Source organism: Haliotis asinina, chromosome 7 (assembly GCF_037392515.1).
Source record: "Haliotis asinina isolate JCU_RB_2024 chromosome 7, JCU_Hal_asi_v2, whole genome shotgun sequence".
Classification (NCBI taxonomy): domain Eukaryota; kingdom Metazoa; phylum Mollusca; class Gastropoda; order Lepetellida; family Haliotidae; genus Haliotis; species Haliotis asinina.
Window position 1 is genome coordinate 40,529,014 of NC_090286.1, and position 27,160 is coordinate 40,556,173.

Here is a 27,160-nt window from a genome sequence, read left to right on the forward strand (position 1 = left end):
TTTTGGTTTGTTTTGTAAAAATCTTATTTGTTTCCAAAAACTAGAATGACTATTAATGCTTCTATGCAACCTGTCTAGTAATTTCCTACATGAGATAGATTTATATTTTCTACAATAAAGTTTATAATGATTTCTTTGTTTACAATATGTTTTTCTGTTTGCCACAGTGTTTCGCTTGTCTACATTCTAGATTTACTGGTTTTTGACTAACAGTTTGTAAACTATGTCGGCTTGGCTTTTTCATGCAGCTAGCAGAGTCTAATACGATGACCACAAAGTGACTAATTGCATTTTCAATATCATTATCAATTTCTTTTAGGAGTATTTCTTTGTTTTCCGCAATCCTATATCTCAGATTTTCAAGAAACATATTAGAGTACGAATGGTTCCATATTATTTTCTCTGATGCCGTTGGATCCTTGACTGACTCATTATTACACCTATTACCCATATTTGGAAATTTCCACATCAATTCTAGTGGAGAGTGATCAGAATCAGATCGATCGCCGATACTGAACATATCGATGAACTGAAAGAAATCAGGTGAGCTTAAAAAATAATCATTTACACTGGAGCCATGCTGGCTACAATAAGTAAATCCCCATTTGTGTCACCATAGACACGTCCATTTACGATGTAAAGTATAAGAGCATAGCATTTTACCCAAAGTATTAACAACTCTATCCTGTGATGTGCGATCCTCAACAGGGTCGGGGCGGTGGGGTAGCCTAATGGTTAAAGCGTTCGCTCGTCACGCCGAAGACCCGGGTTCGATTCCCCATATGGGTACAATGTGTGAAGCCCATTTTCTGGTGTCCCCCGCCGTGATATTGCTGGAATATTGCTAAAAAGCGGCGTAAAACTAAACTCACTCACTCAACAAGGTCATCCTCCTCGTCAGGGAAAGGGGTAGTGCGCCTGAGGGTATCGTCATGATTGGCTATATCAGGGTTATTTCTCTCACCTGTGCTCGCGTTCATATCACCACAGATTAATTTACATGTATATGAGTTTGAAAACACATCACTATTATCTACCAAAAATTCTTCTACTTTTACAATATTACACTTAGTGGTTGCATGGTTATAGTATGGTGAACCCGGTGGTGGGATATAGGTCCATAACAAATTTACATTTTTGTCAATTTTAAATAAGTCTTTACATATGGAGAGACCAATGATATTGTCTCCATCTGATCGTATAACATCGTAGAAAGTACCCAGTGTTTGACGTACACACAGACATATGCCACCTGATAAACGTCCGTAGTTCGATAACTTAACTGCAGGACAGTAGAAAACATCATATCCATGTAGCCAATTGTTCCCTGCAATGTCTTCGACAAATGTCTCAACGAGGCATATAATGTCAAATTTACTAATATAAAATAAAAAGTCAACATCTTTTATTTTGCTAAGGAGACCGCCAACATTCCAACTTAAGAAGGACACCGTGCCTCTGTCAACAACACTGTGGGCGTGATTTTCACCGGTGCTCACATCAGAAGTTCCTTGTGGGAAAGGATCCGGGCCATGGCCATTGTCCTATTTCACAGGGCGCGACTTAGTTTTATTTCTGTCCGGCACTCGGTCTCCTGTATTTGGTGTAGTTCCATGATGATCAGCCGACCTACACGGCATCGTAACAAGCTTGCCATTCTGGAAGAAACCGAATTTTCCCTTTCCTTTCAGGGCTTGCAGTTGTTGGCGTTGGCGCGTAGTTAGATCACTTTCAATCCCAAGTCCATTTGACTTGAATGTTTCTCTGACTACCAGTGTACGTACCTTGTCCCCGGAGAGTACCAGTTTACCAGCTGGGCGTGGTCTATCACTACCAGGCTTCTTCATACCGAGACGGTGGGCACGCACAACATCAGACGGTTGCCACGTTTTGAGTGTTGCGTTATCATTAAGTATATTGATATTTTTTTCTTTACAAGAAATAGATTTTTCCCCTTCATCTTCATCGATACCGTGACCCGTGAAGGTCCCGGGGTAGAATAGGCCTTCAGCAACCCATGCTTGCCATAAAAGGCGACTCAGCTTGTCGTAAGAGTCGACTAACGGGATCGGGTGGTCAGGCTCGCTGACTTGGTTGACACATGTCATCGGTTCCCAATTGAGCAGATCGATGCACATGTTGTTGATCACTGGATTGTCTGGTCCAGACTCGATTATTTACAGACCGCCGCCATATAACTGTAATATTGCTGAGTGCGGCGTAAAACTAAACTCACTCATCGATACCGTAGATAATAATGTTATCTCGTCGGCTAAACGATTCGTGTTTATCGAGTTCTGCGTCAATTTGTGAGAGTCTGTCATTGATGTAATCCACTTTCTCATCAACCGCATCGACGTCGGAGTGTATTATATGATTCTCAGCTTCAATTTTGTTGAGGTCTGATTTCAGTTCCGACACTGATTTTTCTGGGGTTTCATACTTAGTTCCGATGTTTTTCACTTCCGTCCTTAGGTAGTGAACATCATTGCCTAGCTCAGATTTGACATTTCGTAGCTCTGCGAGGATTGCTTCTTTAATGTTGTTGAGATCTTGTAAGGTTACAGGCCCGGGGTTTGTCTCGACGTCGCTTGCACACATTAGTATAGGAGTCATAACCTCCCTGGGCAACGCGTGCGTCTCACCTGGATCACATACATTTCGTATATAGGTCAACATCATGCAGTGTGTGATTGACGTGACGTCACCAAAGGTGTGAGATACCTTGTTCAAATCGTCAATAATAATAATATGCTGATCAAAAGCTAAGTCCGCAAGGTAGGTTGCAAATATCCTGTGGTATTTCACACATATTGTTCCCAGGCCCATAGACTGCATACAATAGCCACAGCGAGCATACGATATGCGAAGCGCACAGGGAGTTTCGAACACAAAACATCTAAAGATGAGCGGTGCTCGTGTATATCCGTTGCAGTCATTAAACAGTGGTGTTATCCCTCACGATTACAAACCACAGGCTACGGGTGGTGAGGTCTATCAATATCTTATATTTCGTTATGGAAGAAGTAGGAGAAGAAGAAGACACTCTGTAAATACAATAATCACTGTCAGCCGCATTCACTAGCGTCCTTCCGCACAAAACGTGTTGTATTGCCACTGCCATGCCTACCGTGGTTTCTCATGTAGGCGTCAGAGGCACTTCGCACAGTGTGAACACAATAGACTTGAAATTGTCTTCATCTGAGGCAATGTGTTTTCAGGCCAATTTCCGATGGAATCTTCAACATAAACGTCCAGTCTCGACAAGTGGGAATTCCGAGTCGAGATGAGCAGGCGTCACTGGCATCCTGCGCCAAGCGTCACCGTATTATTTAAAGTAACTCTTCTTCCGATGAAGAACATCAAGCTCAACTGTTTGAGACTTATAGTTCCTTGTTATCCACACTCGGCTTCTGTTGTGTGTGCCGCTCCTAATTCAGTGCTCCCTATTATCTTCTTGTTTGTGAAGACTTCTCAACATGACGACTAGCCCGACAGTGATGACTTACTGACGTTCAGGCGAGATTTATGTCCCGTTGTTCAGTTCAAAATGTTTACACTTCACAAGTGTTTTGATGAATTACATTACTGCATTTGAAACCCAATCCTCAACTGAAAAGAATCAAGTGGCAACATCAACCTTTCAACGACACAAAATCGTGTCAAAGCCTCTCTATCCCAATTGCGCAGATCGATGTTCATGTTGTTGATCACTGGATTGTCTGGTCCAGACTCGATTATTTACAGACCGCCGCCATATAGCTGGAATATTGCTGAGTGCGGCGTAAAACTAAACTCACTCACTTAAATAAATAATGAGAATATGTACTATGCCTTTGTTTCACCAAAATAAAATTATGAAAAAATCAGAAGGTTTCAAACTGTATCACCAGCAGTTCTGTGGTAAATACTTTTCCCAATGCAACATTTTCCAAAATGGTACCAAAGCTTATCTTCATGTTTGGACTGAATAACCTTCCATACTGTTCCATACTGACTTTGTTAACAGTTTGGATGAAAGTCAGGAATTAATTTATTGTCACCCTGATACGTTATGTACAATATAAAAACATTCAACTATGTACACATATACAGTAACAGAAACAGAGATATATACACAACCATTTAGGTATTATCACAGATAAATAATAACATAAAACCAACAAAGTTGTGTGGAAGATCTTATAGCAGCATGCCCTGAAAACAGGCTACTTCTGAAAAACTAATGCTTGCTTCAACAAATGGTACGGAACTGATACTGTGATTGTTGGTGATCCAGTAACATGCTTCAGGATCATCAGTTTCCAGTAGTGAGTGAGTGTGGTTTTATGCCACTCTTTTAAATACTCCTGCAATATCATAGCTAATAAAATTATATTTTGGTCAGTTCAGAAGATTCAGGTTTTGACATCGAATAGTTTTATAGGAATGTAGTCTACTGGCATATTAGCAAGATATGGTGGGGCCATGCCATTTTGACATTTGCACATAGAATTATAGGTGGTGGGGAGAATACTCACATACTATACTTCATCATCATGACAATAATTGCGTCTATGAATGTCGATAGTATGGAAAGTATAGGATGTATGTTATAGCGGAGTAGCTACCATTATGAAAAAACCCCAGGCCTACACATGATGTTAGCTAAAAACGTCTTCTTCTAACTCTTGCCAAAATTGTTTACAAACACGTTATTGAAACAATTTAAAAACTGGTAATCCCTCTATGATTTGTAGCAATCATTATTATAGATGAAGCATAACTGATATGTGCAAGTATTTCTTCAGTCGACCTTCTTTGTATATTTACCATTTGTTTATTGTTTCATTTAGGAAACACCAAGAAATACTCAATATATGGTACTGTATCCATGCAGACAACATACGTCAAAAGATGTCAAAACATATTTGCATATAAGGAAGTCACATTTCAATCAAATGAGTACTCTCTCTTAATTAATGGAAGACTCCTCTATGTTAAGATAACAATATTTTGGTTATTAAAATCATCAAACGTCAAACGATAACACTTCGAGTATCATAAAACGATTGGGCTAAATACTACCTAATTAGCTTTGCAACCTATTAGGCTTACACGATAGAATCAGCTTGGTACACGCCTATATGAGTTGGGTGGATGAACTGAGTCCCGTTTTGAACAGTACGTGAGTTATGTATCGACGTGCCAGTGTATTCTTGGAGGACTGTGGGACATGCTCCACGTGTGTTCGAACCCATATTCTGTGGAACCATGAACCTTACCTAAGTACAAGATTCAAACGCAAACGCGTAGTTGGCATTAAATAAGAGTCGCCATCGTTTTGCAGTCACTGCACATTTTATCAGATCGAGTCAACATTTAATGTCGGTAAACCATTTTCCCAATATAGTACACACGCATCAAAGAGAAACATAGCGGACCTCGTTCACAAAACAATCGCAGAGCTACAACTCTTGTATCTCTGATATTGCAACATTGAGTTACGACCGTCTTAGCGCTAAGACGGCCATGTTACAGTATAGGATGTACGAGTGCTACAAGAAAGGTTACGAGATCTTAGGCTTACGAGAGCTTTGTGAAACAGGACCCTGGTCTCCGCAGGGCCATTTGAACTTTCCGCACAGCCTTTCTTGCTATACAACTTTGCCTTACTTCCTTATTAGATGTGTTATTTGATGTATGTATTAACTCCCTACCTGAATGTGTGTGATATCGATTACCCTGAACCCACTGAAAGGCTGTAAGTGAGGAGAAACTACTAACCGTTATGAACTGATCAGCAGCTACAGAGTTATATGAACAAACACGTCGATACTGGCTGTAAATGCTATTCTAAAGAATGCTGAAATTTCACAGTTCGTTATGAGAAGAATCTGTCACTGAATCTAGAGTACATAGAAACAGTTTCATCGATCAGTATTATTGCTTCATTCACTGTCACCATGACATTATCCAGATTCAAGATGTAACCGCAAGATGTACTAAAAACATGGCATTATTCCTGGGGACACCAGAATGGGCTTCACACAATGTGTCCATGTGGAGAATCGAACCTAGGTTTTGGGAATGACGAACGAACGCTTTAACGACAAGGCTCCTCCGCTTCCCCACTTCATCAAAGAATTACAAACACACTGAAATATCTGCATACAGGTAAAATGCTTCTGGTTAAATGACCCCAAGGTGAATTACAAACACATCACGTCAGTTTGTTAAAAAAAGTGGAAATGTAATTACATGTTCAAGTAAAAACGTAATACTATCTACTGCGTATATACCAATGTCTTAGTCCTGCAATCAGCTGCGTTGATATGGGGAAATATGATCGAAACTTCTTCATCCTGGACACATCTGTGACTCTAGCCTGTATCATCTGGCTCTATATAAGTGGGTAATGCCTACATCGCCCATTAGTGCAGGTCCTGACGTGACACACGTACAAACAGGGGAGACTTAAAATGCTTTTGATTCTGTTGATGTGTAGTGCGCTATGGCTCGCGGAGGCCACGGGTAAGTTGCTTAGATTATTCTTACTAGTTATTAACTGTATAATGCAGCGTACAAGGAGCCCATTCAATCGATTGTGTTACGCACCTGTTGACAACTGCCATTTGGCGTTATATCAATGTCGCTTTGTGGTTTACATTAGCATCAGTTCTCCTTGTGTGACTATTAACGCTAAATGTTTTCAGACCCGAAACACTGTTTGAAGGTAGTTCCAATATTTATGAAAGAAAATATTTGTTCTTTGATTTTAGTATTGTTTAGCGGGTAGTTACACAATGTTTGCTCTATTCTAAACTCTTCGTAGCATTTATTCTATAAACCCAATCACAGGATGTAATAATTGTGGTGTATTTCACTTGACGCCTTGGAAACAAAACGAAATTACAACTATAAACATAAAAAAGATGGTACTTTATAGGAGTTGCCCATACTTTTTACCATAGACTTTGCAGATATTGTCAGGTTGTTCCACAGAGCTATGGTAGCTGTCGCTTGCCTGTCTTCAAAGCTTAGACAATGGTCTGATCACCTTAGCGATTCGATTCGTTTTAATTTTCTGCTCCTTTAAGAAAACAACATTACTAATCTATGGAAAAAACATTTCATGATCAGATTTCATGAACCTAATTATTTTTTCAATGTGAAGTTTATCACTAAAGAAGGTAAGGAGTATCACCAATAGCTGTGCACGATATAACAATATTCGAATAAAATTCGCCACCTGTAACTTGATGCATTCAATTTGTCCATCTTCCAGTTTCTATGTCTATATTAAGCCTTTTGCCTTTTACAACCGGTAGTCTGTGATTACATGTTGGCAGCCTTGTCAACCAAATAAGGTACTGTCAGTAAGAGTGTCCGCCTGTTGACTTCTCGAATGTATAAATGTTACCCGGAATTCTTCTCCAGCCATTCTGCTCCTGTCTATTTCTTAGTAACGGTGTGCAAGGATCACTGTTTGTGTTCAGTTCCCAATCAAATCGATTGGTACACCCGAGTCATGATTTTAGATGCTGGAAATTATGTCAGTATCAGTTGATATATCCCTTTAATTCGAACTTCGAGGCATGAGGAGACTCAGACTTTACGCCCTGACTGGTCTTAGGTCCCATTTTTACACCGGCTACGTGCCTCATCGATCATCCCATGAGCTTTGAGAGTCTATGGCAGAAGGTTTCGACGTCTGTTGTTAACATGTCTGTTTGTGTGAATAAGACTGGGGTTCTTTACCTATGACAAAACTGACGACCACTTTGCTTTCTTTCGATGTATACGTTAGCAGACAGGGATCCTCGGAAGAAAACTCTGTATAGTACGCGTGGACAAGGCAGTGTTACCTCTGTAACTATATAGTACGCATGGACAGGGCAGTGTTATCTCTGTAACTATATAGTACGCATGGACAAGGCAGTGTTACCTCTGTAACTACATAGTACGCATGGACAAGACAGTGTTACCTCTGTAACTATATAGTACGCATGGACAAGGCAGTGTTACCTCTGTAACTACATAGTACGTATGGAGACGAGTGTTATAGCTGTAACTATATAAGTTAGTACGTATGGACAAGGAAGTGTTACAGCTGTAACTACTGTAAAATCAAGAAATTAACGCGTCAAAAAATTAATGCGCCTTCAAAGACACTGCCTAAAATGCGTCAACAAATTAATGCGCCCCTCTTTACAGAGGTAGGTATATCAGGAAGTGAAAGTTGATAATGTGTTCGGAGATATAGTACGTAGGGCCCAGGTAGTGTTACAGCTGTAAGTACGAAGTAGATATGGTCCAGATAGTGTTACAGCTGTAACTACGTAGTAGATATGGTCCAGATAGTGTTACAGCTGTAACTACGTTGTAGATATGGTCCAGATAGTGTTACAGCTGTAAGTACGAAGTAGATATGGTCCAGATAGTGTTACAGCTGTAAGTACGAAGTAGATATGGTCCAGATAGTGTTACAGCTGTAAGTACGAAGTAGATATGGTCCAGATAGTGTTACAGCTGTAAGTACGAAGTAGATATGGTCCAGATAGTGTTACAGCTGTAAGTACGAAGTAGATATGGTCCAGATAGTGTTAGAGGTGTAAGTACGAAGTAGATATGGCCCAGACAGTGTTAGAGCTGTAAGTACGTAGTAGATATGGTCCAGACAGTGTTAGAGCTGTAAGTACGAAGTAGATATGGCCCAGACAGTGTTAGAGCTGTAAGTACGTAGTAGATATGGTCCAGACAGTGTTAGAGCTGTAAGTACGAAGTAGATATGGTCCAGACAGTGTTAGAGCTGTAAGTACGTAGTAGATATGGTCCAGACAGTGTTAGAGCTGTAAGTACGTAGTAGATATGGTCCAGACAGTGATAGAGCTGTAAGTACGTAGTAGATATGGTCCAGACAGTGTTAGAGCTGTAAGTACGTAGTAGATATGGTCCAGACAGTGTTAGAGCTGTAAGTACGTAGTAGATATGGTCCAGACAGTGTTAGAGCTGTAAGTACGAAGTAGATATGGCCCAGACAGTGTTACAGCTGTAAGTACGTAGTAGATATGGCCCAGACAGTGTTAGAGCTGTAAGTACGAAGTAGATATGGTCCAGACAGTGTTACAGCTGTAAGTACGTAGTAGATATGGTCCAGACAGTGTAACTACGTAGTAGATATGGTCCAGATAGTGTTACAGCTGTAAGTACGAAGTAGATATGGTCCAGACAGTGTAACTACGTAGTAGATATGGTCCAGATAGTGTTAGAGCTGTAAGTACGAAGTAGATATGGTCCAGATAGTGTTAGAGCTGTAAGTACGAAGTAGATATGGCCCAGATAGTGTTACAGCTGTAAGTACGAAGTAGATATGGTCCAGATAGTGTTACAGCTGTAAGTACGAAGTAGATATGGTCCAGATAGTGTTAGAGGTGTAAGTACGAAGTAGATATGGCCCAGACAGTGTTAGAGCTGTAAGTACGTAGTAGATATGGTCCAGACAGTGTTAGAGCTGTAAGTACGAAGTAGATATGGCCCAGACAGTGTTAGAGCTGTAAGTACGTAGTAGATATGGTCCAGACAGTGTTAGAGCTGTAAGTACGAAGTAGATATGGTCCAGACAGTGTTAGAGCTGTAAGTACGTAGTAGATATGGTCCAGACAGTGTTAGAGCTGTAAGTACGTAGTAGATATGGTCCAGACAGTGATAGAGCTGTAAGTACGTAGTAGATATGGTCCAGACAGTGTTAGAGCTGTAAGTACGTAGTAGATATGGTCCAGACAGTGTTAGAGCTGTAAGTACGTAGTAGATATGGTCCAGACAGTGTTAGAGCTGTAAGTACGAAGTAGATATGGCCCAGACAGTGTTACAGCTGTAAGTACGTAGTAGATATGGCCCAGACAGTGTTAGAGCTGTAAGTACGAAGTAGATATGGTCCAGACAGTGTTACAGCTGTAAGTACGTAGTAGATATGGTCCAGACAGTGTAACTACGTAGTAGATATGGTCCAGATAGTGTTACAGCTGTAAGTACGAAGTAGATATGGTCCAGACAGTGTAACTACGTTGTAGATATGGTCCAGATAGTGTTACAGCTGTAACTACGTAGAAGATATGGTCCAGATAGTGTTACAGCTGTAAGTACGAAGTAGATATGGTCCAGATAGTGTTAGAGCTGTAAGTACGAAGTAGATATGGCCCAGATAGTGTTACAGCTGTAAGTACGAAGTAGATATGGTCCAGATAGTGTTAGAGCTGTAAGTACGAAGTAGATATGGTCCAGATAGCGTTACAGCTGTAAGTACGAAGTAGATATGGTCCAGATAGTGCTAGAGGTGTAAGTACGAAGTAGATATGGTCCAGATAGTGTTACAGCTGTAAGTACGAAGTAGATATGGTCCAGATAGTGTTAGAGGTGTAAGTACGAAGTAGATATGGTCCAGATAGTGTTAGAGGTGTAAGTACGAAGTAGATATGGTCCAGATAGTGTTAGAGGTGTAAGTACGAAGTAGATATGGTCCAGATAGTGTTACAGCTGTAAGTACGAAGTAGATATGGTCCAGATAGTGTTACAGCTGTAAGTACGAAGTAGATATGGTCCAGATAGTGTTACAGCTGTAACTACGTAGTAGATATGGTCCAGATAGTGCTACAGCTGTAAGTACGAAGTAGATATGGTCCAGATAGTGTTAGAGGTGTAAGTACGAAGTAGATATGGCCCAGACAGTGTTAGAGCTGTAAGTACGTAGTAGATATGGTCCAGACAGTGTTAGAGCTGTAAGTACGAAGTAGATATGGCCCAGACAGTGTTAGAGCTGTAAGTACGTAGTAGATATGGTCCAGACAGTGTTAGAGCTGTAAGTACGAAGTAGATATGGTCCAGACAGTGTTAGAGCTGTAAGTACGTAGTAGATATGGTCCAGACAGTGTTAGAGCTGTAAGTACGTAGTAGATATGGTCCAGACAGTGTTAGAGCTGTAAGTACGTAGTAGATATGGTCCAGACAGTGTTAGAGCTGTAAGTACGTAGTAGATATGGTCCAGACAGTGTTAGAGCTGTAAGTACGTAGTAGATATGGTCCAGACAGTGTTAGAGCTGTAAGTACGAAGTAGATATGGCCCAGACAGTGTTACAGCTGTAAGTACGTAGTAGATATGGCCCAGACAGTGTTAGAGCTGTAAGTACGTAGTAGATATGGTCCAGACAGTGTTAGAGCTGTAAGTACGTAGTAGATATGGCCCAGACAGTGTTAGAGCTGTAAGTACGAAGTAGATATGGCCCAGACAGTGTTAGAGCTGTAAGTACGTAGTAGATATGGTCTAGACAGTGTTACAGCTGTAAGTACGTAGTAGATATGGTCCAGATAGTGTTACAGCTGTAAGTACGAAGTAGATATGGTCCAGACAGTGTTAGAGCTGTAAGTACGTAGTAGATATGGTCCAGACAGTGTTAGAGCTGTAAGTACGTAGTAGATATGGTCCAGACAGTGATAGAGCTGTAAGTACGTAGTAGATATGGTCCAGACAGTGTTAGAGCTGTAAGTACGAAGTAGATATGGTCCAGACAGTGTTAGAGCTGTAAGTACGAAGTAGATATGGTCCAGACAGTGTTAGAGCTGTAAGTACGTAGTAGATATGGTCCAGACAGTGTTAGAGCTGTAAGTACGAAGTAGATATGGTCTAGACAGTGTTAGAGCTGTAAGTACGTAGTAGATATGGTCCAGACAGTGTTACAGCTGTAAGTACGAAGTAGATATGGTCCAGACAGTGTTAGAGCTGTAAGTATGAAGTAGATATGGCCCAGACAGTGTTAGAGCTGTAAGTACGTAGTAGATATGGTCCAGACAGTGTTAGAGGTGTAAGTACGAAGTAGATATGGCCCAGACAGTGTTAGAGCTGTAAGTACGTAGTAGATATGGTCTAGACAGTGTTAGAGCTGTAAGTACGAAGTAGATATGGTCCAGACAGTGATAGAGCTGTAAGTACGAAGTAGATATGGTCTAGACAGTGTTAGAGCTGTAAGTACGAAGTAGATATGGTCTAGACAGTGTTAGAGCTGTAAGTACGTAGTAGATATGGTCCAGACAGTGTTAGAGCTGTAAGTACGAAGTAGATATGGTCCAGACAGTGATAGAGCTGTAAGTACGTAGTAGATATGGTCCAGATAGTGTTAGAGCTGTAAGTACGAAGTAGATATGGTCCAGACAGTGTTAGAGCTGTAAGTACGAAGTAGATATGGCCCAGACAGTGTTAGAGCTGTAGGTACGTAGTAGATATGGTCTAGACAGTCTTACGCCTGTAAATATATAGTACGTATGGGTAAGACAGTGTTACGGATGTGATTCACCTGACAGATAGAGATGACCTGCAGAGAGAACTGGAAGGGGTGTCGGATGGTGCACGCCAGTTCCAGAAGGGAAGCAAGATGGCCGGCATTCTGGCGAGGGAGCGGGCCCGCTTGAGTCTGAGAACAACCACGTATGTTAATTCAGAAATGTTTGCTTGTCATAGAATATGGAAGGTAGCATCTATCTTACTTTAATATTTTCAAAAATATTCTATGTGAATGGGTAGAATCATAATGTAATTTATAATATGAGTGCTCACATTTATTTCATACAAACTTGATGATGTCACTACAATACTGACCCACAGATACTTGCTAGTCGTAGGTTCAAGTGTCGAAAGCGCCGCCATTTGCTTTGTGTTGCTGCTTCTCTTCAGTAGACCAAACACGTCTACGTTTATGATCCGCCTCTGTCTTGATTTTGTATAAATGTTAGTCAATATTATAACTGTTTTCGTCAACCACGTGAGGCATGGCAGAGACAATTCTCTTCCAACAATTTTTACAAAATCATTAGATCTAACTTGCACATGGGAAAAAATACGCCCTGGGTCACACAAACGTACACTGATATCCATATACAAATAAGGAAAGCACGTATAAGCCTACCATACGGATATCAGCGTACACTTGTAGGAAGCAGGGTGTATTATTTTCGGTAATACAAGCCCGTGTTAACGTTTACGGACGACGCCGTGTTTGTTTACACTTACGACAAACCTACTACGACGTATTTGTTTACTTATTTAGATTGTTTTATTTTCGATTTTATTACAGAACCTTGAGTGATTATAGGATTGAAAATAATACTTGTAACCACACACCCAAGAAATATATATATATATGAACGGAGTGTGTGATGAAAGCAGTACCGGTAAGGTCAGACTTCGCGTACAAAACAATCAAATCACTCGTAGGTGTTATGACACATGTGTGATAACACTATGTTGTGAAACCCCTTTACGACGTACCACGTGGGTAATAAACTTATATACTGTTTAAAGCGATGTTATCCCAAACCAGTTCTAATCCAACATTGTCACTCATTGCAGTCTAGCTGATGGTTGTCACGAGTGAGTGAGCATGATTTTACGTTGCTTTAAGTGATATCCCAGCAATACCACGGTTGGGGACACCAGAAACGGGTTTCACACATTGTACCCATTTGTGCCCGAAACCCTGGTCTTCGGTGTGATGAACACTGTAACCACTAGGCTACCCCACCGCCCCTATTGCTAGAGTCGAATCTTAGTCCTTTCAAGAATATGAGGACGGTAATCTTCTTCTTGTATTGTTCTAGTTTCTTGACTTTACGATATCCTGACAGTGTGCCACGCTTATGTGCGCGAGGGAGTGCGAGCGATTGACCGCAAGAACAACAGAAATGTGCGATAAATAATTTTAGCAATGTACATAAAATAGCAGGAAATAAACATGAACTTACATGTCTTGAAATTAGCTCAGCACATATACACCATCCTCGATATCTCCAGAGTACACGTTCCGATAAGTCTCCACTATACCCTGGATGCATCTGCGAACATTTTATTACCTCCCTTTGCTGGCTCGCATTCTCACAATCAGCCAGTCAGCTAAGCCGCCGTTACAGCTGAACTTGAATATGTCAATGAAGATAGCGGTTGCAACTGCGAAGGCTTGTTCGCAGTGCGACTCGGATTTAGAAGAAATCATACGGACACATTGATAGGTCCGAAAATTTAAAAAAATATCATGCAAAAACTCCTTCTGCCTCATTCAGAGAATTTGTGCATGGTTCGTGTTGCAAAGTTTAATCGGTTAGATAATTTAAAAAGCGAAAATGTGTTGTGATTGGTTCGCTCAACTTCCCAGCGTACACATCTGATTTGATAAAAAGCCAGCCGAGGGAGGTAATAAATTTATCGGGCTTAGCCCATTCGTAACTACTCGTGTCATTCCCGCAAGCCGGATGGCGTCTCGTACCCCTCGTAGCCGTAGATGCATCCAGGGTACAGTGGAGACTTATCGGAACGTATACCCTGGAGATATCGAGGATGATATACACTAACACTTCCATAAATTGAGATAAATACTGTTTTATGACATTTATGTGGTGGCATTCTTTAGAGAGCACGCTTTCTAGGGCTGCAAAGGCTAGAGTTACTTCCCTTTGTATGTTTTTTTTCCCCCTTTCTGATCTTAAGATATAACAGTTATCATCAACTTTCAGAGATTGCAAGGACACGTTCGTCTACCGACCTCTGGACGGTGTCTGTAACAACCTCAAACATCCGGGTTGGGGAGCACCTCTACAAGAGATGAGAAGGATTCTTGACCCAGCATATGACGACGGTACAGCTGTGTTATGCACATATTAATCTAAAATAGATTTTAATGTTGGTGTAAGTATCTTTACCCTTACATTACGACCGCGATTGTGCATCATCAAAGTCAGAATGTACCTTCAGGGTGAGCGTGTGAGTTTAGTTTTTCACCACTTTTAGCAATACAATATTCCAGCAATAACACGGCGGGAGATACCAGAGATGGGATTTACACATTGTGACCGTGTGGGAATCGAACCGGGATCTTCGGAGTGACTGGCGAACGCCTTGCTCACTTGGCTACCTCACCGCCCCTGAGTTCCGTTAGGACACCCATTAGATTTTTATGAGTTTCTCATCTATAATTCCAACCGAGAGTGGTCGGATGGGAAAATAATTTTTTAAAATGTGATTTTCACTGGATGTGTAACTTTTCAGTACACCATGCCTGTCGTAAGAGGCGAGGGCTAGGTGGCCACATTCGCTGACTTGGTTGACAAATGTCATCGGTTCCGGATTGCGCAGATCGATGGTCATACTGTTGATCACTGGATTGTCTGTTTCAAGCTCGATTATTTACAGACCACCGCCATGTAGCTGGAATATTGCTGAGTGCCGCGTAAAACTGAACTCACTCATTTATAAAGACCAATTCTAACCAGGAGTCATCTGCGTCCGCCCGAGTTTGGTTCACATGAACAGAAATAAATAGAATTGATCCCCAGCAATCCATCTGAATTCTTTAATTATTTTCACAATAACTCCGCTAATTGCATATTTACTGGTGTGGAACGTTTCTCATGCTTGTATTCACCGTTTCCTTTGCCAAGTTTCGATTATTTACTAACAATTACAATATCGCTCATAGCGACGCAAAACAACATTGATCATTTTTTTAGACCACGCCAAACCCCGCGTACATGGTAAGGATGATGGTCTTCTCCCAAGCGCCAGGAAGGTCAGCGTGGACTGCTTCCCCTTTGACAGCAAGGCCACAGAGGACAGGCCCTTCTCCCAGATGGTCATGCAGTGGGGGCAGTTCTTGGACCACGACATCACGGGGACGCCCGGGACTGGAGGTGATATCTCTCTTCCTTGTCTTCATCCCCTCTAGACCCGTGAAGGTCTCGGGGTAGAATAGGCCTTCAGCAACTCATGCTTGCCATAAAAGGCCAATATGCTTGTCGTAAGAGGCGACTAACGGGATCGGGTGGTCAGGCTCGCTGACTTGATTGATTGACACATGTCATCGGTTCCCAACTGCGCAGATCGATGCTCATGTTGTTGATCACTGGATTGTCTGGTCCAGACTCGATTATTTACAGACCGCCGCCATATAGCTGGAATATTGCTGAGTGCGGCGTACAACTAAACTCACTCACTCACTATATCTTGATGCACATTTGTGTTCCTGCCCGGTGCCAAGTTCGGAGTGAGTGAGTGAGTGAGATTGGTTTTACGCCGCTTGTAGCAATATTCCAGCAATATCATTGTGGTGGACACCAGAAATGGGTTTCGCACATTGCATCCATATAGGGACTCGAACCCGGGTCTTCGTCGTGACGCTTTAACCACCAGGCTACCCCAGCGCACAGTTTGGAAGTTTGCGCGCTTGTTCAAGTACTGTCCCTGTATTCGGTCAATGTGGTCTTGATGTAATTATGTTTGCCATAAAAGGCGACTCAGCTTGTCGTAAGAGCCGACTAACGGGATCGGGTGGTCAGACTCGCTGACTTGGTTGACATATGTCATCGGTTCCCAATTGCGCAGATCGATGCTCATGTTGTTAATCACCGGATTGTCTGATCCAGACTCGATTATTTACAGACCCCCACCATATAGCTGGAATATTGCTGAGTGTGGCGTAAAACTAAACTCACCCACTCACTCACTTGATGTAACTTTTGTTGTCACTGTAGTCAGTGAGTGAGTGTGGTTTTACGCCGCTTGTAGAAATACGTCAACAATATCACTGCTGGGGACACCAGTTATGGGTTTCACACATTGTACGAACGCTTGGAATCGATCTCGGGTCTCAGGCGTCTATAACCACTGGACTACCCTACCGCCTCGAACGAGTCTTGATGTGACGACTGTGTGTTTTCTTCCAGCTTCTGAGTGCTGCGCTGAGATGGACGAGGATGGACTACACCCCGACTTCGACACTAAGTAAGTGAGGCGATACCTCCAGCATCAACTCAAAGTGGAGAGCGATGTTCGCCTCCATCAATAGAAGATAACAGCCCGAGAAGACACTGCTTTCATACACTCGCACTAGAAACTAAAACATCACTTTTGTTCTTAATGACAACATTAATCCATAGTGACGAGCGTCACTGGTTTGATTATATATTGTCCAGATAATATCAATTTTCATCTCTTGTTATAGCTTCCACACAGAAATGGTCAATTATTTCTTAACAGGGTGATTTTTCGAGAGTTGAGTGTAGCCTAACATTGGTAAATATGGTTGTGACAATTTTAGGCAGTTGGGCATAATGTATGAAGCCTATTTCTGGTATCCTCTATTTCTGGTGTGTTCCCCCGAGAGTGTAGTTTTATACCGCTTTTAGCAATATTTCAGCATCAAGGCGGGGGACACCAGAAACGTGCTCTACACATTATATCCAAGAGGGGAATCGAACCCGGCGTGACGAGCGCATACTTTCAAAAAGTTACATCAAGTGAGTGAGTGAGTTTAGTTTTACGCCGCACTCAGCCATATTCCAGCTATATGGCGGCGATCTGTAAATAATCGAGTCTGGACCAGACAATCCAGTGATCAACAACATGAGCATCGATCTGCGCAGTTGGGAACCGATGACATGTATCAATCAACCAAGTCAGCGAGCCAGACCACCTGGTCGCCTCTTACGACAAGCTGACTCGCCTTTTATGTCAAGCATGGGTTGCTGAATGCCTATTCTACCCCGGGACGTTCACGGGTTCACAACAAGGCTATAAGGTTGGAAGTATATGTACTTCACTCTTGTTTTCAGCGGTCCCTGCTTCCCAATTCAAATACCAACAGGTGATCGCAAGTTTGTAAAGTGCATGGGCTTCAGCCGATCTTTGCCAGCTCACCCTACATCAGGTAAGAACAATCATTGATGAATATAAATCGGAAGCACCGGTGATTATCCCATAAAACAGTGAATAAGTATGGTTTTACGCCACTTTTAGCAATATTCTAGCAACATCACTGAGGGGTATACCAGCTTGAGCTTCACAGATTGCACCTATAAGGGGAATCGAACCCGGGCCTTCGGCGTGACGGGCGAACGCTTTAACAACCAGGCTACCCCATCGCCCCACCACTCAATAAAACGGATCGCATCTTAGCGGTCGGTAACACCCGCCAGTGGGCAACCGCATCAAACAATATAGTAAGTGCTTGAAGATCAATTCTAGCCAGCATCTTTATAGCAACAAATCTTCAGAGCAAGCTCAAATACATACACTGAATACATGCTCATTTTGTTGTGGGAGCGGTGGGAGAGCCTTGTGGCTAAAGGGTTCGCCTGCCACGCTGAAGGCCCGGGTTCGATTCCCCACATGGATGCAATATGTGAAGCCCATTTCTGGTGTTCCCCGCCGTGATATTCCAGGAATATTGTTAAAAGCGGCATAAAACTCAATATCGACAGATATTTGACACCCGGGTTAGATCTCTATCTTACGTCGAACTATATTTTGCTGCCGACATTCCCACTGTGTCGCTTATACATTCGTTACCACGCGAAGGGAGAAGCCAGAAAGTGGCAGGACACATTTCAATAACGAGAACAAATATGCCACCATACACCTCTCATGCGTCATGTGCCCATTTCCAGTGACATAATTGAGCGTTATGTTATACATAATTATTCCCCTATATCCAGCTCTCAGGGTTGTCGTATGGTTTCTATTAACCAGGGTTTAGTGATGCGAAAAATTAGTATTTAGGTCACTGCAGCTTGTATACAGCTGTTCTGATCAATTATAATGGCCACCGTAAGCCGTTACCTGTCACGTCTACAGTGAAATCAATAGTGTATATATGTAGTCATTCGTCCGACACATATAATCAAACACGCGTCAATCATTAAGCCCAATAATCCGCGTTGGAACTGGTCTTCAGAACACCATGACTGTCGTCAGAGGCAACCAACGTGAACAGATGGTGACACTGCATAGGTCGACTCTTATGATGTCAATTTTACTAGCGCTCTGCGGGTTGACACGTCATAACATGACATGACGGGTCATCGTATCTCAAATGCGTATGCTCGTGATGTTGATCACTAGATTATCTGGTTCAGACTCGATTATTTACATATCGCCATGTGGCGTTAAACAACAAAACCTTGTGAGGAGTGAGGGAGATCACCACGATTACCATTGTCACGTCACATTATTTCATTTGGGAGAAACTCTCTTGGTGATGCAGGTCGTTGACTGAAATACAAGAACACGGTTATGGATCTAGAAACATGAGATATGTTCCTACTCCGTTCAAGGGACACAACTCTTCGGTGCGAATTGCAATTCCACCGAACTGTCCAAGCCTCCGAACATGACATATGTTTACGGGCGCAACGCATGACATTTAAACAAGTGTATTGTGACAGGCTTCAGTGTTGTATCATTCCAACAATACATGAAACAGGATACAACAAGTCCCTCCTACCCCATGCTTGTCGGAAGAATGAACAATTTGGACAAATAGTTTCCAAATTCTGCTAGTCAATCCGTCAGCGAGTGTGTAGATGTACTGACCAAACTTAATTTTGACTAACCACGTTCTAGCGAGCCAGTGGCAATTTCGCACACTAGGTGACAACTGTACGGTTACAATGTGGGGCTTGACGATTGTGTGTCATCGTCCCTGACTGTGTAGATGTATGCTCACGCTGTCAACCATTCGTTTACCCGATGACAACGTTGGGAAGAAAACCAATTACTTACATTTTAAACACCTTGTGTAGATTCACATAAGGATACAACTACCTAGTGATGTATTACGTATTTGGATGTATATAAAAATATATAAAATGTCCAAAAGAGTACTGGTGTTCAGTCATAAATATCAGATGGATAAATAAATGTGATTATCTCCATATATCCAAATAATGAATATATATATCTCTAACTGGTTTTATCGTTATCAAACGTTTACAATATTTGGCATCGACTGGAAAAAAAATCGTTAGTTTTTCGACAATTCTCCTAGCCCCTCCAACACTATACAACAAATAACATAATACACACTGGATGACTATGCTGTGCACCACCGCCTTTATTGCGTGGAAAAAAAGAGTGCATATGTCTACAAAAAAATACGAGTAGGCGACTTGGCTCTCAGACACTGGTGACCATCTGCATGGCAAAACGGCGACAAGCCTCTCAAAAAAGGCGACAAGCCTCTCACAAAATGGCGACAAGCCTCTCACATAATGGCGACAAGCCTCAAAAGTGGCGACAAGCCACTTCGACGGCGACGAGCCTCTGCAACAGCAACGAGCCTGTTATGCTCACATAACGCCGAGCCATACGTTGACCTGAAACATTTAGAATAGGTTAAAGCACAATATCGGAACCATTTTTTTAAGTATCCATGACGCAATGTGTACGTGGTGCACGACAAGCGAGAATGATAATTCAAATACAATGCGCCTTATATACTCTCATTATCACCTACAAATGAATTACACCCCTTTGTTATATTCCCCTACGCTAGGAGAAAGTAATTTCTATCTCATTCGTCCCTCAAACGATAGAAATATCATTTACCTTTTTCAAGTTTTCATTTTTCGAGTTAAGCCGTAAGTAGCCATCGAGGAAAAGAAAGTATCGAATAAAAATGAAGGCATGGGCATCAGCCTACGTCAGTTTATTACAGAAGAAGCCAAAATAAAAAAAAAGAGCTTAAAATAAACAAAATGAAAAAAAAAGAAGTTTCTAGGCCAAAATAGTTGCTTTTACTCGATCGTTAGTTACACTGTCAGCAATGTGCCAAATGTGTAACATTTTACATCTCTCTTAACAATATTCCATCAATATCACGGTTTGAACACCAGATATGGGCTTCACACAGTGCACCCATATGGGGAATAGAACACGGGTCTTCGGCGTGACGAGCGAACGCTTTAACCACTAGGCTACCCCACTGTCCAAGTGTGCCAAACGGGAACGACTTGATTGTGAGTAACGTGTACGCTATACTTCCAGAGGGATGTCGACGCGAGCAGCTGAACGTTCTCACCTCCTACATCGACGCCAGCAACGTCTACGGTAGCTCCACAGAAGAATGTGCGAATCTACGGACCGGCGCTGGAGGCATGTAACGTCATAACACTGTTCACACCTATGTCTCGTTGTAACGCTATCAATGTGATGTTTTTACTATTACAACTGTGTATGTCTGTTTCAATACGTAAGGAATCCCTTTATCGTCTTTTATAGGTAAAAGATATACTAGTAATCTGAATATTCATACACTATAAATATAAGTGTGGCCCTACAATTAATGTCTTTGTCTGTGGTGATGGTGAATGTATCTGACAACAGCCCTCATGTCGCCATTCAGGCTGTTACACAACGTTGGTAGCAGAGACCTTGGATGATGAACCCAGTTTGCCTTTTCGTCGGAGTGTCTAGGATTCGAACATGTCCCGCACTGAAGCATATGTAGCATAGTTGTTGTCACACCTGAAGCGTGACTTGTTTCATAATGTGCTCTGTTCTGTCGCGGGTACCCGGTAGGATGAAACTGCAATATTGGCCTTTAGAGGCATTTGGGTTTGAATTCTCCCCCAAGGAGTTAAAAATCATTGCCAAATACAGACAGATCCAATAAGCGAGGTGAAAAATGTCAAGGGCTTTAATCATGCTTATGCATGAATTGCGATGCCTTTTGACAGAATCAGTAGTAGTGTATGTGGTGTATATGTGTGAGTGAGTGAGTGGGTTAGTTTTACGCCGCTTGAAGAAATGGGCTTCACACATTGTAAATCATGTGGGGGATAGAACCCGGGTCTTCGGCGAGACGATCGAACCCTTCAACCAATAGGATACTCTACCGCTCCACTAATTAATTGGCATCTCTTTGTCAGGGTTACTGGCAACATCTGAGGGCAATATGCTACCTATATCTGACAAAACCTTTTGCGTCAAGAAAAACGGCCATTCTTGCTACAATGCAGGTAAGAGGGTTACCATTCCCTTCAAGAGTCGATAGCACAGCCTCAAAGACTTTGCTTTTTATTGATTTAATTGATAAAAGAGACTTAAAACATTCCTTGTTTGGGACACCATTGTGATCGGAGCTGAAATGGCCGAGAGAATTGATTGCTTGTTCCATTTAATTGTTGGTGTAATCCACACAAAGCCTAAGGAAGAAACAGACACTGGAAACCCGTAGCGTATGGTGGAAGAAACAGGAGCCCACGATGTGGAGTTGCGTCCCTTTTGTGATAGGATACAGGTGGTAATCACAGACTATACTCAAGTCCTGATCTGACACCACAATACTGGGTGTAACCACTTTAGGCGACATTTATACTCACAGTGGACTGATCCAGTGATAATTACTCGCATAATCACAATAAACACGTGTTTGTTGGCAGTAGAGCTCAATGCAAATCCTCAACAAGTACCAAGTTTTCAGTTCAGCTGTATGGCGTATTTGTTGTGCATTAGGTGATCGAGTATAGTCTTACTACACTTATTATATACATTCCCGCAATATCACAGCGGAGGCGCCAGAAGTGGTTTTACACTTAGAGCCCATGTGGAGAATAGGACCCGGACCTACAGCGTGATGAGCGGTCGTTTTGACCAACAGGTTACTCCACTGCTTTTTTTCAAGAGCAGATACTTAAACCACGTACATTTCACATTTTAGGTGACTTCCGCGTTAATGTGTTCCCCGGGCTGGTTGCCATGCACACCTTGTGGGTGAGGGAACACAACCGCCTGGCTACCGAACTGCGCCGCATCAATCCTGGGTGGGACGACGAGAAAATATTTCAGGAAGCCAGAAAGATAGTAATAGCTGCCATGCAACACATAACCTACGATAACTGGCTGAGGAAGGTCCTGGGACCATTGATATACGAATACTTCGACGTCTTTGGTAACCACAGCTACGACGACAGCGTTAATCCCGGAATATTCAACAGTTTCGCCACTGCCGCATTCAGGTTTGGTCACTCCCAGATTGCCAATCACTACCGCGTGAAGAACAATAATCGTATGGACATACGCAACTTGTACATGGACCCTTCTTATGTTACCGAGGGATATGATCACGTCCTGCTGGGGCTTCTCCGGGACTCGAGTCAAAAGGCAGATACACATTTTGCGGAAGGTGAGTGAGGGAATCAAGTCATAGCAATGTTCCGCATCAAGGTTACACTTTAGAGCTCAGTGTTTGCTTATGTTCCCTGAGCTCGAAGGGTTAGGGTTAGGGATGTCGAGGGTACATCGACCCATGGACCCCGAGGGACCAGTGTTGTGTTAAACGACGGAGCTAGCCAACAGTCCACACAACACTAACACGAGGTACCTCGCCGTCTCTTTATATATTTCACGAACTTTCTTTTGGAATCTCACTTCAGTGACAGTTAGTTGAAGAATCCTTTGTTCGGTTATAAGCATATTTCATATACGTATTAAACATTGTTGTGTCCACTAATCATTCCACATCGGACATCCGTTGTTATGTATTTGCATTAGTTCTGTAAAAAACCAACGTGAGGTTTATGGGTTGTTCCACAGGAATTTCATTAATTTCAAATTCTGTCTATACTTGTACTTGCCTGTGACAATTCAGTTTTTGAGTCTTAGGCACTGACATAATTTTGTAGGCTCTTCTATTAATTTTTAATGAAAAATAATAAAATTTGAATAATATCTGTTCAAAATTTTGTTCCAGTAAACAAAGGGAGAAATATAATAACATCTTTAGGGATAGTGAGTGAGTTTGTCAGCGAGTCTGACCAGCCGATCCCGTTAGTCGCTTCTTACGACAAGCATAGTCGCTTTTTGTGGCAAACATGGGTTGCTGAAGGCCTATTCTACCCCGAATCTTCACGGGTCTTTTAGGGATACCAACTTTCGTGACACTTCAATACAGATTCAACGGTACATGAATCTGTCTCGAAACCGACCAGTCAGGGAATTACAGAATTTCTTATCCATAACATTTTGCCTTTATTGAACTTCAAAACTTCTAAACGAAATTGAAGAAATTGAGACACAGAATAGTCTGGTACAAAATGCCACTGGTGTTCAGGGTAAATGAACTCGTAGGGGAGGTAACTGCCTATGGCATGAACACCCATTTAATGTGGAGATACCGTGTTTATTAAATTCAGTATGTGGATGATGTTTCTGAACAGAAGTCAAAACAGTGTACGCGTATGTGTAAAACAGAGAATCAATTGAGAAAGTATTGTACATGTTGATTTAAGCATGCCTCTGTTCATGAAACATTATGGGTAAATTGTATTATTTATTTTCATTATTTAATGTTTCCAAGTGTAACGAAGGCAAGACACTATGTTGACGCCATCTTAATGACTCACATTTCGTTTCACAGGTGTAACCGATAACTTGTTTGAAAACACGAAGACTCAGGGGAAGAGCCTTGACCTTGTAGCACTGAATATCCAGAGAGGTCGAGACCACGGACTTCCACCCTACATGGACTTTCTCAGGAAGTGGTCAGAGGAAATCAAGGAACACGCTTCAGTTATCGGAAAGCCAGGACCGCCTCTCTGTGCACTTGGCCTTTACGAGTAAGTCTTCATAAATCTACATGAGTAGGTGAGTTACGTTTTACACCACTTTTCCAGCAATACCAAGGGTCGGTGGGGTAGCCTGGTGGTTCAAGCATTCACTTGTCACGCCGAAGGCCCGGGTTCTATTCCCTACATAGCTTTGATGAAGCAAATCCCCCCATCGTTATATTGCTGGAATATTGCAATAAGATAAACTCACACACGCAGTGTATGAGTCGGTTATGAAAAGCGTCTTGTTATGCAGTTACATCATTATCTGCTATAGAATTAGAAAGTATTTGTTCGTGATTCTTTCATTTTGTTTATTGCAGTAACGTTGGTGATATTGACCTGTTTCTTGGTGGAATGGACGAAGCACATCTGAAAGATGCTATGGTTGGACCAACATTTGGTTATATATTGGCGAAACAGTTCTACAACTTGCGGGTAGGAGATCGATTCTGGTACCAGACAGAAAATAGAACCCTTGGATTTACTGATGGTAAGAAGCACTGAGTCTCTGTAGCAGCTGTTATTGTCCCCCTGTAGAGAAAGTCAGAATCGCCATAGTTCTATACTATGGATAGAAAGCATACGTCACTAACTTAAATGAGTGAGTTTAGTTTACACCGGTGTTACCAATATTCCGACCGGGGACACCAGAATTGGACTTCACACATTGCTGCCATGTGGGAATCGAACAAGGGTCTTCAGGGTGACGAAGGACGGCCTTAACCACTAGGCTACCCTAATGCCACTCACGCCAGAGCGCATGAAGTTGGGAATGGGGTTGCTTGAAGCTGTTGTCTTGTTAAAAGAATGGATTAAAGCTTTCGTCTGCCCTCATGTCTAGTGTCCAAATGGACCGTCTGGTAGCCCAGTGGTAAAAACGTTCGCTCGTTATCCCGAAGGCTCGGTTTCGATTCTCTATAAAAGAAAACCCGTAAATAATAAAAGACGGACTAAAGTATCTCCATTTGTATCACCTCCCCATGTAACATATGCGCAATATCGTTATGTTCAGTTAAGTACAAACTACCAAAACTTGTTTGAAAATATTAAAATATGCCGTGGGTGATCTTCACTCTTAATGCAGTCATTGTAAAACCCTGTCATTTTACTAGCTACAGGGTATACCGTGCTGGTTGAAGGGTTCGATTCCTAACAGAGGTGCGTTATGTGAAGCCCGCGTTTCAAGTTATGTGGTGTTACTGGACTATTGATTGCCCACTCACTCACTCACCCTCCGTTTCAGAGCAGTTAACGGAGATTCGGAAAGTGACCTTAGCACGGGTGATGTGTGATAACAGTCGAATCAGAAGAATTCAAAAAGACGTCTTTAAACTTCCAAGAAGAGGGTAAGTATGAATGCACACGTTTTAACTAGCATTCCAGCATTTAAAAAAGTTTTTTTGTTTTTGTTCATTTTGATGCCGTTTTTTTTTTGTTTTGCCTTGTTTATGCCTCGGTTGTTTTTTTGTTTGTTTGTTTATTATTTCGGGGAGGCATATAGGGGGCGCACGTTGTTTTGTGTCGCCCCGATGAACTCCTACACATGCCATCAACCGTTTGTTATATGATAATACAATATACATTCTCGAGTACATGCCTATACACCATGTAGACCCCAGATAGAATGTCTACCCAGCACCAGCTAAAATATGGCTCATTGCGTCGTATATCAACAAACGAAACGCCTGTTTTCATTAAATATCTAGAAATAGTTGTACGTGGCTATGTTGACAAATAAATTAGTGAGTAATTATCGTTTACTTCGTTTTGGCGGGGAATGTCAAATTGGGCTTCACACATTGTACACATGTGGGGAATCGAATCCGGATCTTCGGCGTGAAGAGGGAACGCTTTAACCACTAGGCTGTTGACAAACGACAGCATGGCGGCCTGAGGTTTTTCTGTACACAATAGACAAGGAACATAATAACAATGGTCACAATATCTTCTTCCAGCAACGCCGCGACGTCATGCCGAAATCTGCCAGCTATCGACCTTACGAAATGGAAAGAGTGACCCCAAAACATCAAATACTACTTGTGTTCATGAAATGCATAAAATAATTATGCTATGCAATATTGTTTGCGTATTGTTGTCTTTTATATGGACGTCAAACACTGTACCTAGTGTGGGGAATAGAACCCGGGTCTTCAGCGTGACGGGAGAACGTTTTGAAGACTAAGCTACCCACCGCCCTGTCCCTGCCTTAAAAACAATTAGCGGTTCATAACGAGATGAGTGAATGGTATTTCATGCCGTACATTATATCAGCATTACTTCACGACTATTCGCTGCTGTGACAAATGCAGATGTCGTTTTGACATCGTCCACAATCTGCTGACGTAACGTAAAATACAGGAAATTCTACGAAAAAAGGTTGCACTGAACTCGCTCACTCTTCTGAATTGACGATAACATGATGCTTCGTTTAGGTACTTATACGCAAAAAAGTGTGTGTGTGTGTGTGTGTGTGTGTGTGTGTGTGTGTGTGTGTGTGTGTGTGTGTGTGTGTGTGTGTGTGTGTGTTAGTTAAAGCATTCCGTGCCTCCGTAACGACATGTCCCTGTAATGACACAAAATGTTGACTTCGTCCTGAGCGCTCACATTTACTGTGAAATACGTTGTGATATATATAAACATATATTAACATATTTTCGATAAGATACTGAATGGTCAGCATTCTGCAACATGGCTGCTATATCGATCATCACATCACTATACACTCTACGTTACCTCAAAACTTGTATCGACGTTT

At 42.0% G+C, this 27,160-nt stretch overlaps 1 protein-coding gene across 1 annotated transcript; it reads left to right on the forward strand.

Annotated features, from left to right (window-relative positions):
- Positions 1–6,359: 6,359 nt before the first annotated feature.
- LOC137292211 (peroxidasin-like) lies at positions 6,360–26,481 on the forward strand. Its single transcript, XM_067823779.1, has 13 exons — positions 6,360–6,513; positions 12,334–12,457; positions 14,536–14,657; positions 15,529–15,708; positions 16,741–16,798; positions 17,629–17,723; positions 20,840–20,947; positions 21,724–21,813; positions 22,515–22,979; positions 24,213–24,411; positions 24,726–24,895; positions 25,649–25,751; positions 26,361–26,481. The coding sequence occupies exons 1-13, from the start codon at positions 6,462–6,464 to the stop codon at positions 26,419–26,421; spliced, it is 1,827 nt and encodes a 608-aa protein (XP_067679880.1). The 5' UTR covers positions 6,360–6,461; the 3' UTR covers positions 26,422–26,481.
- The last annotated feature ends 679 nt before the right edge of the window (positions 26,482–27,160 follow it).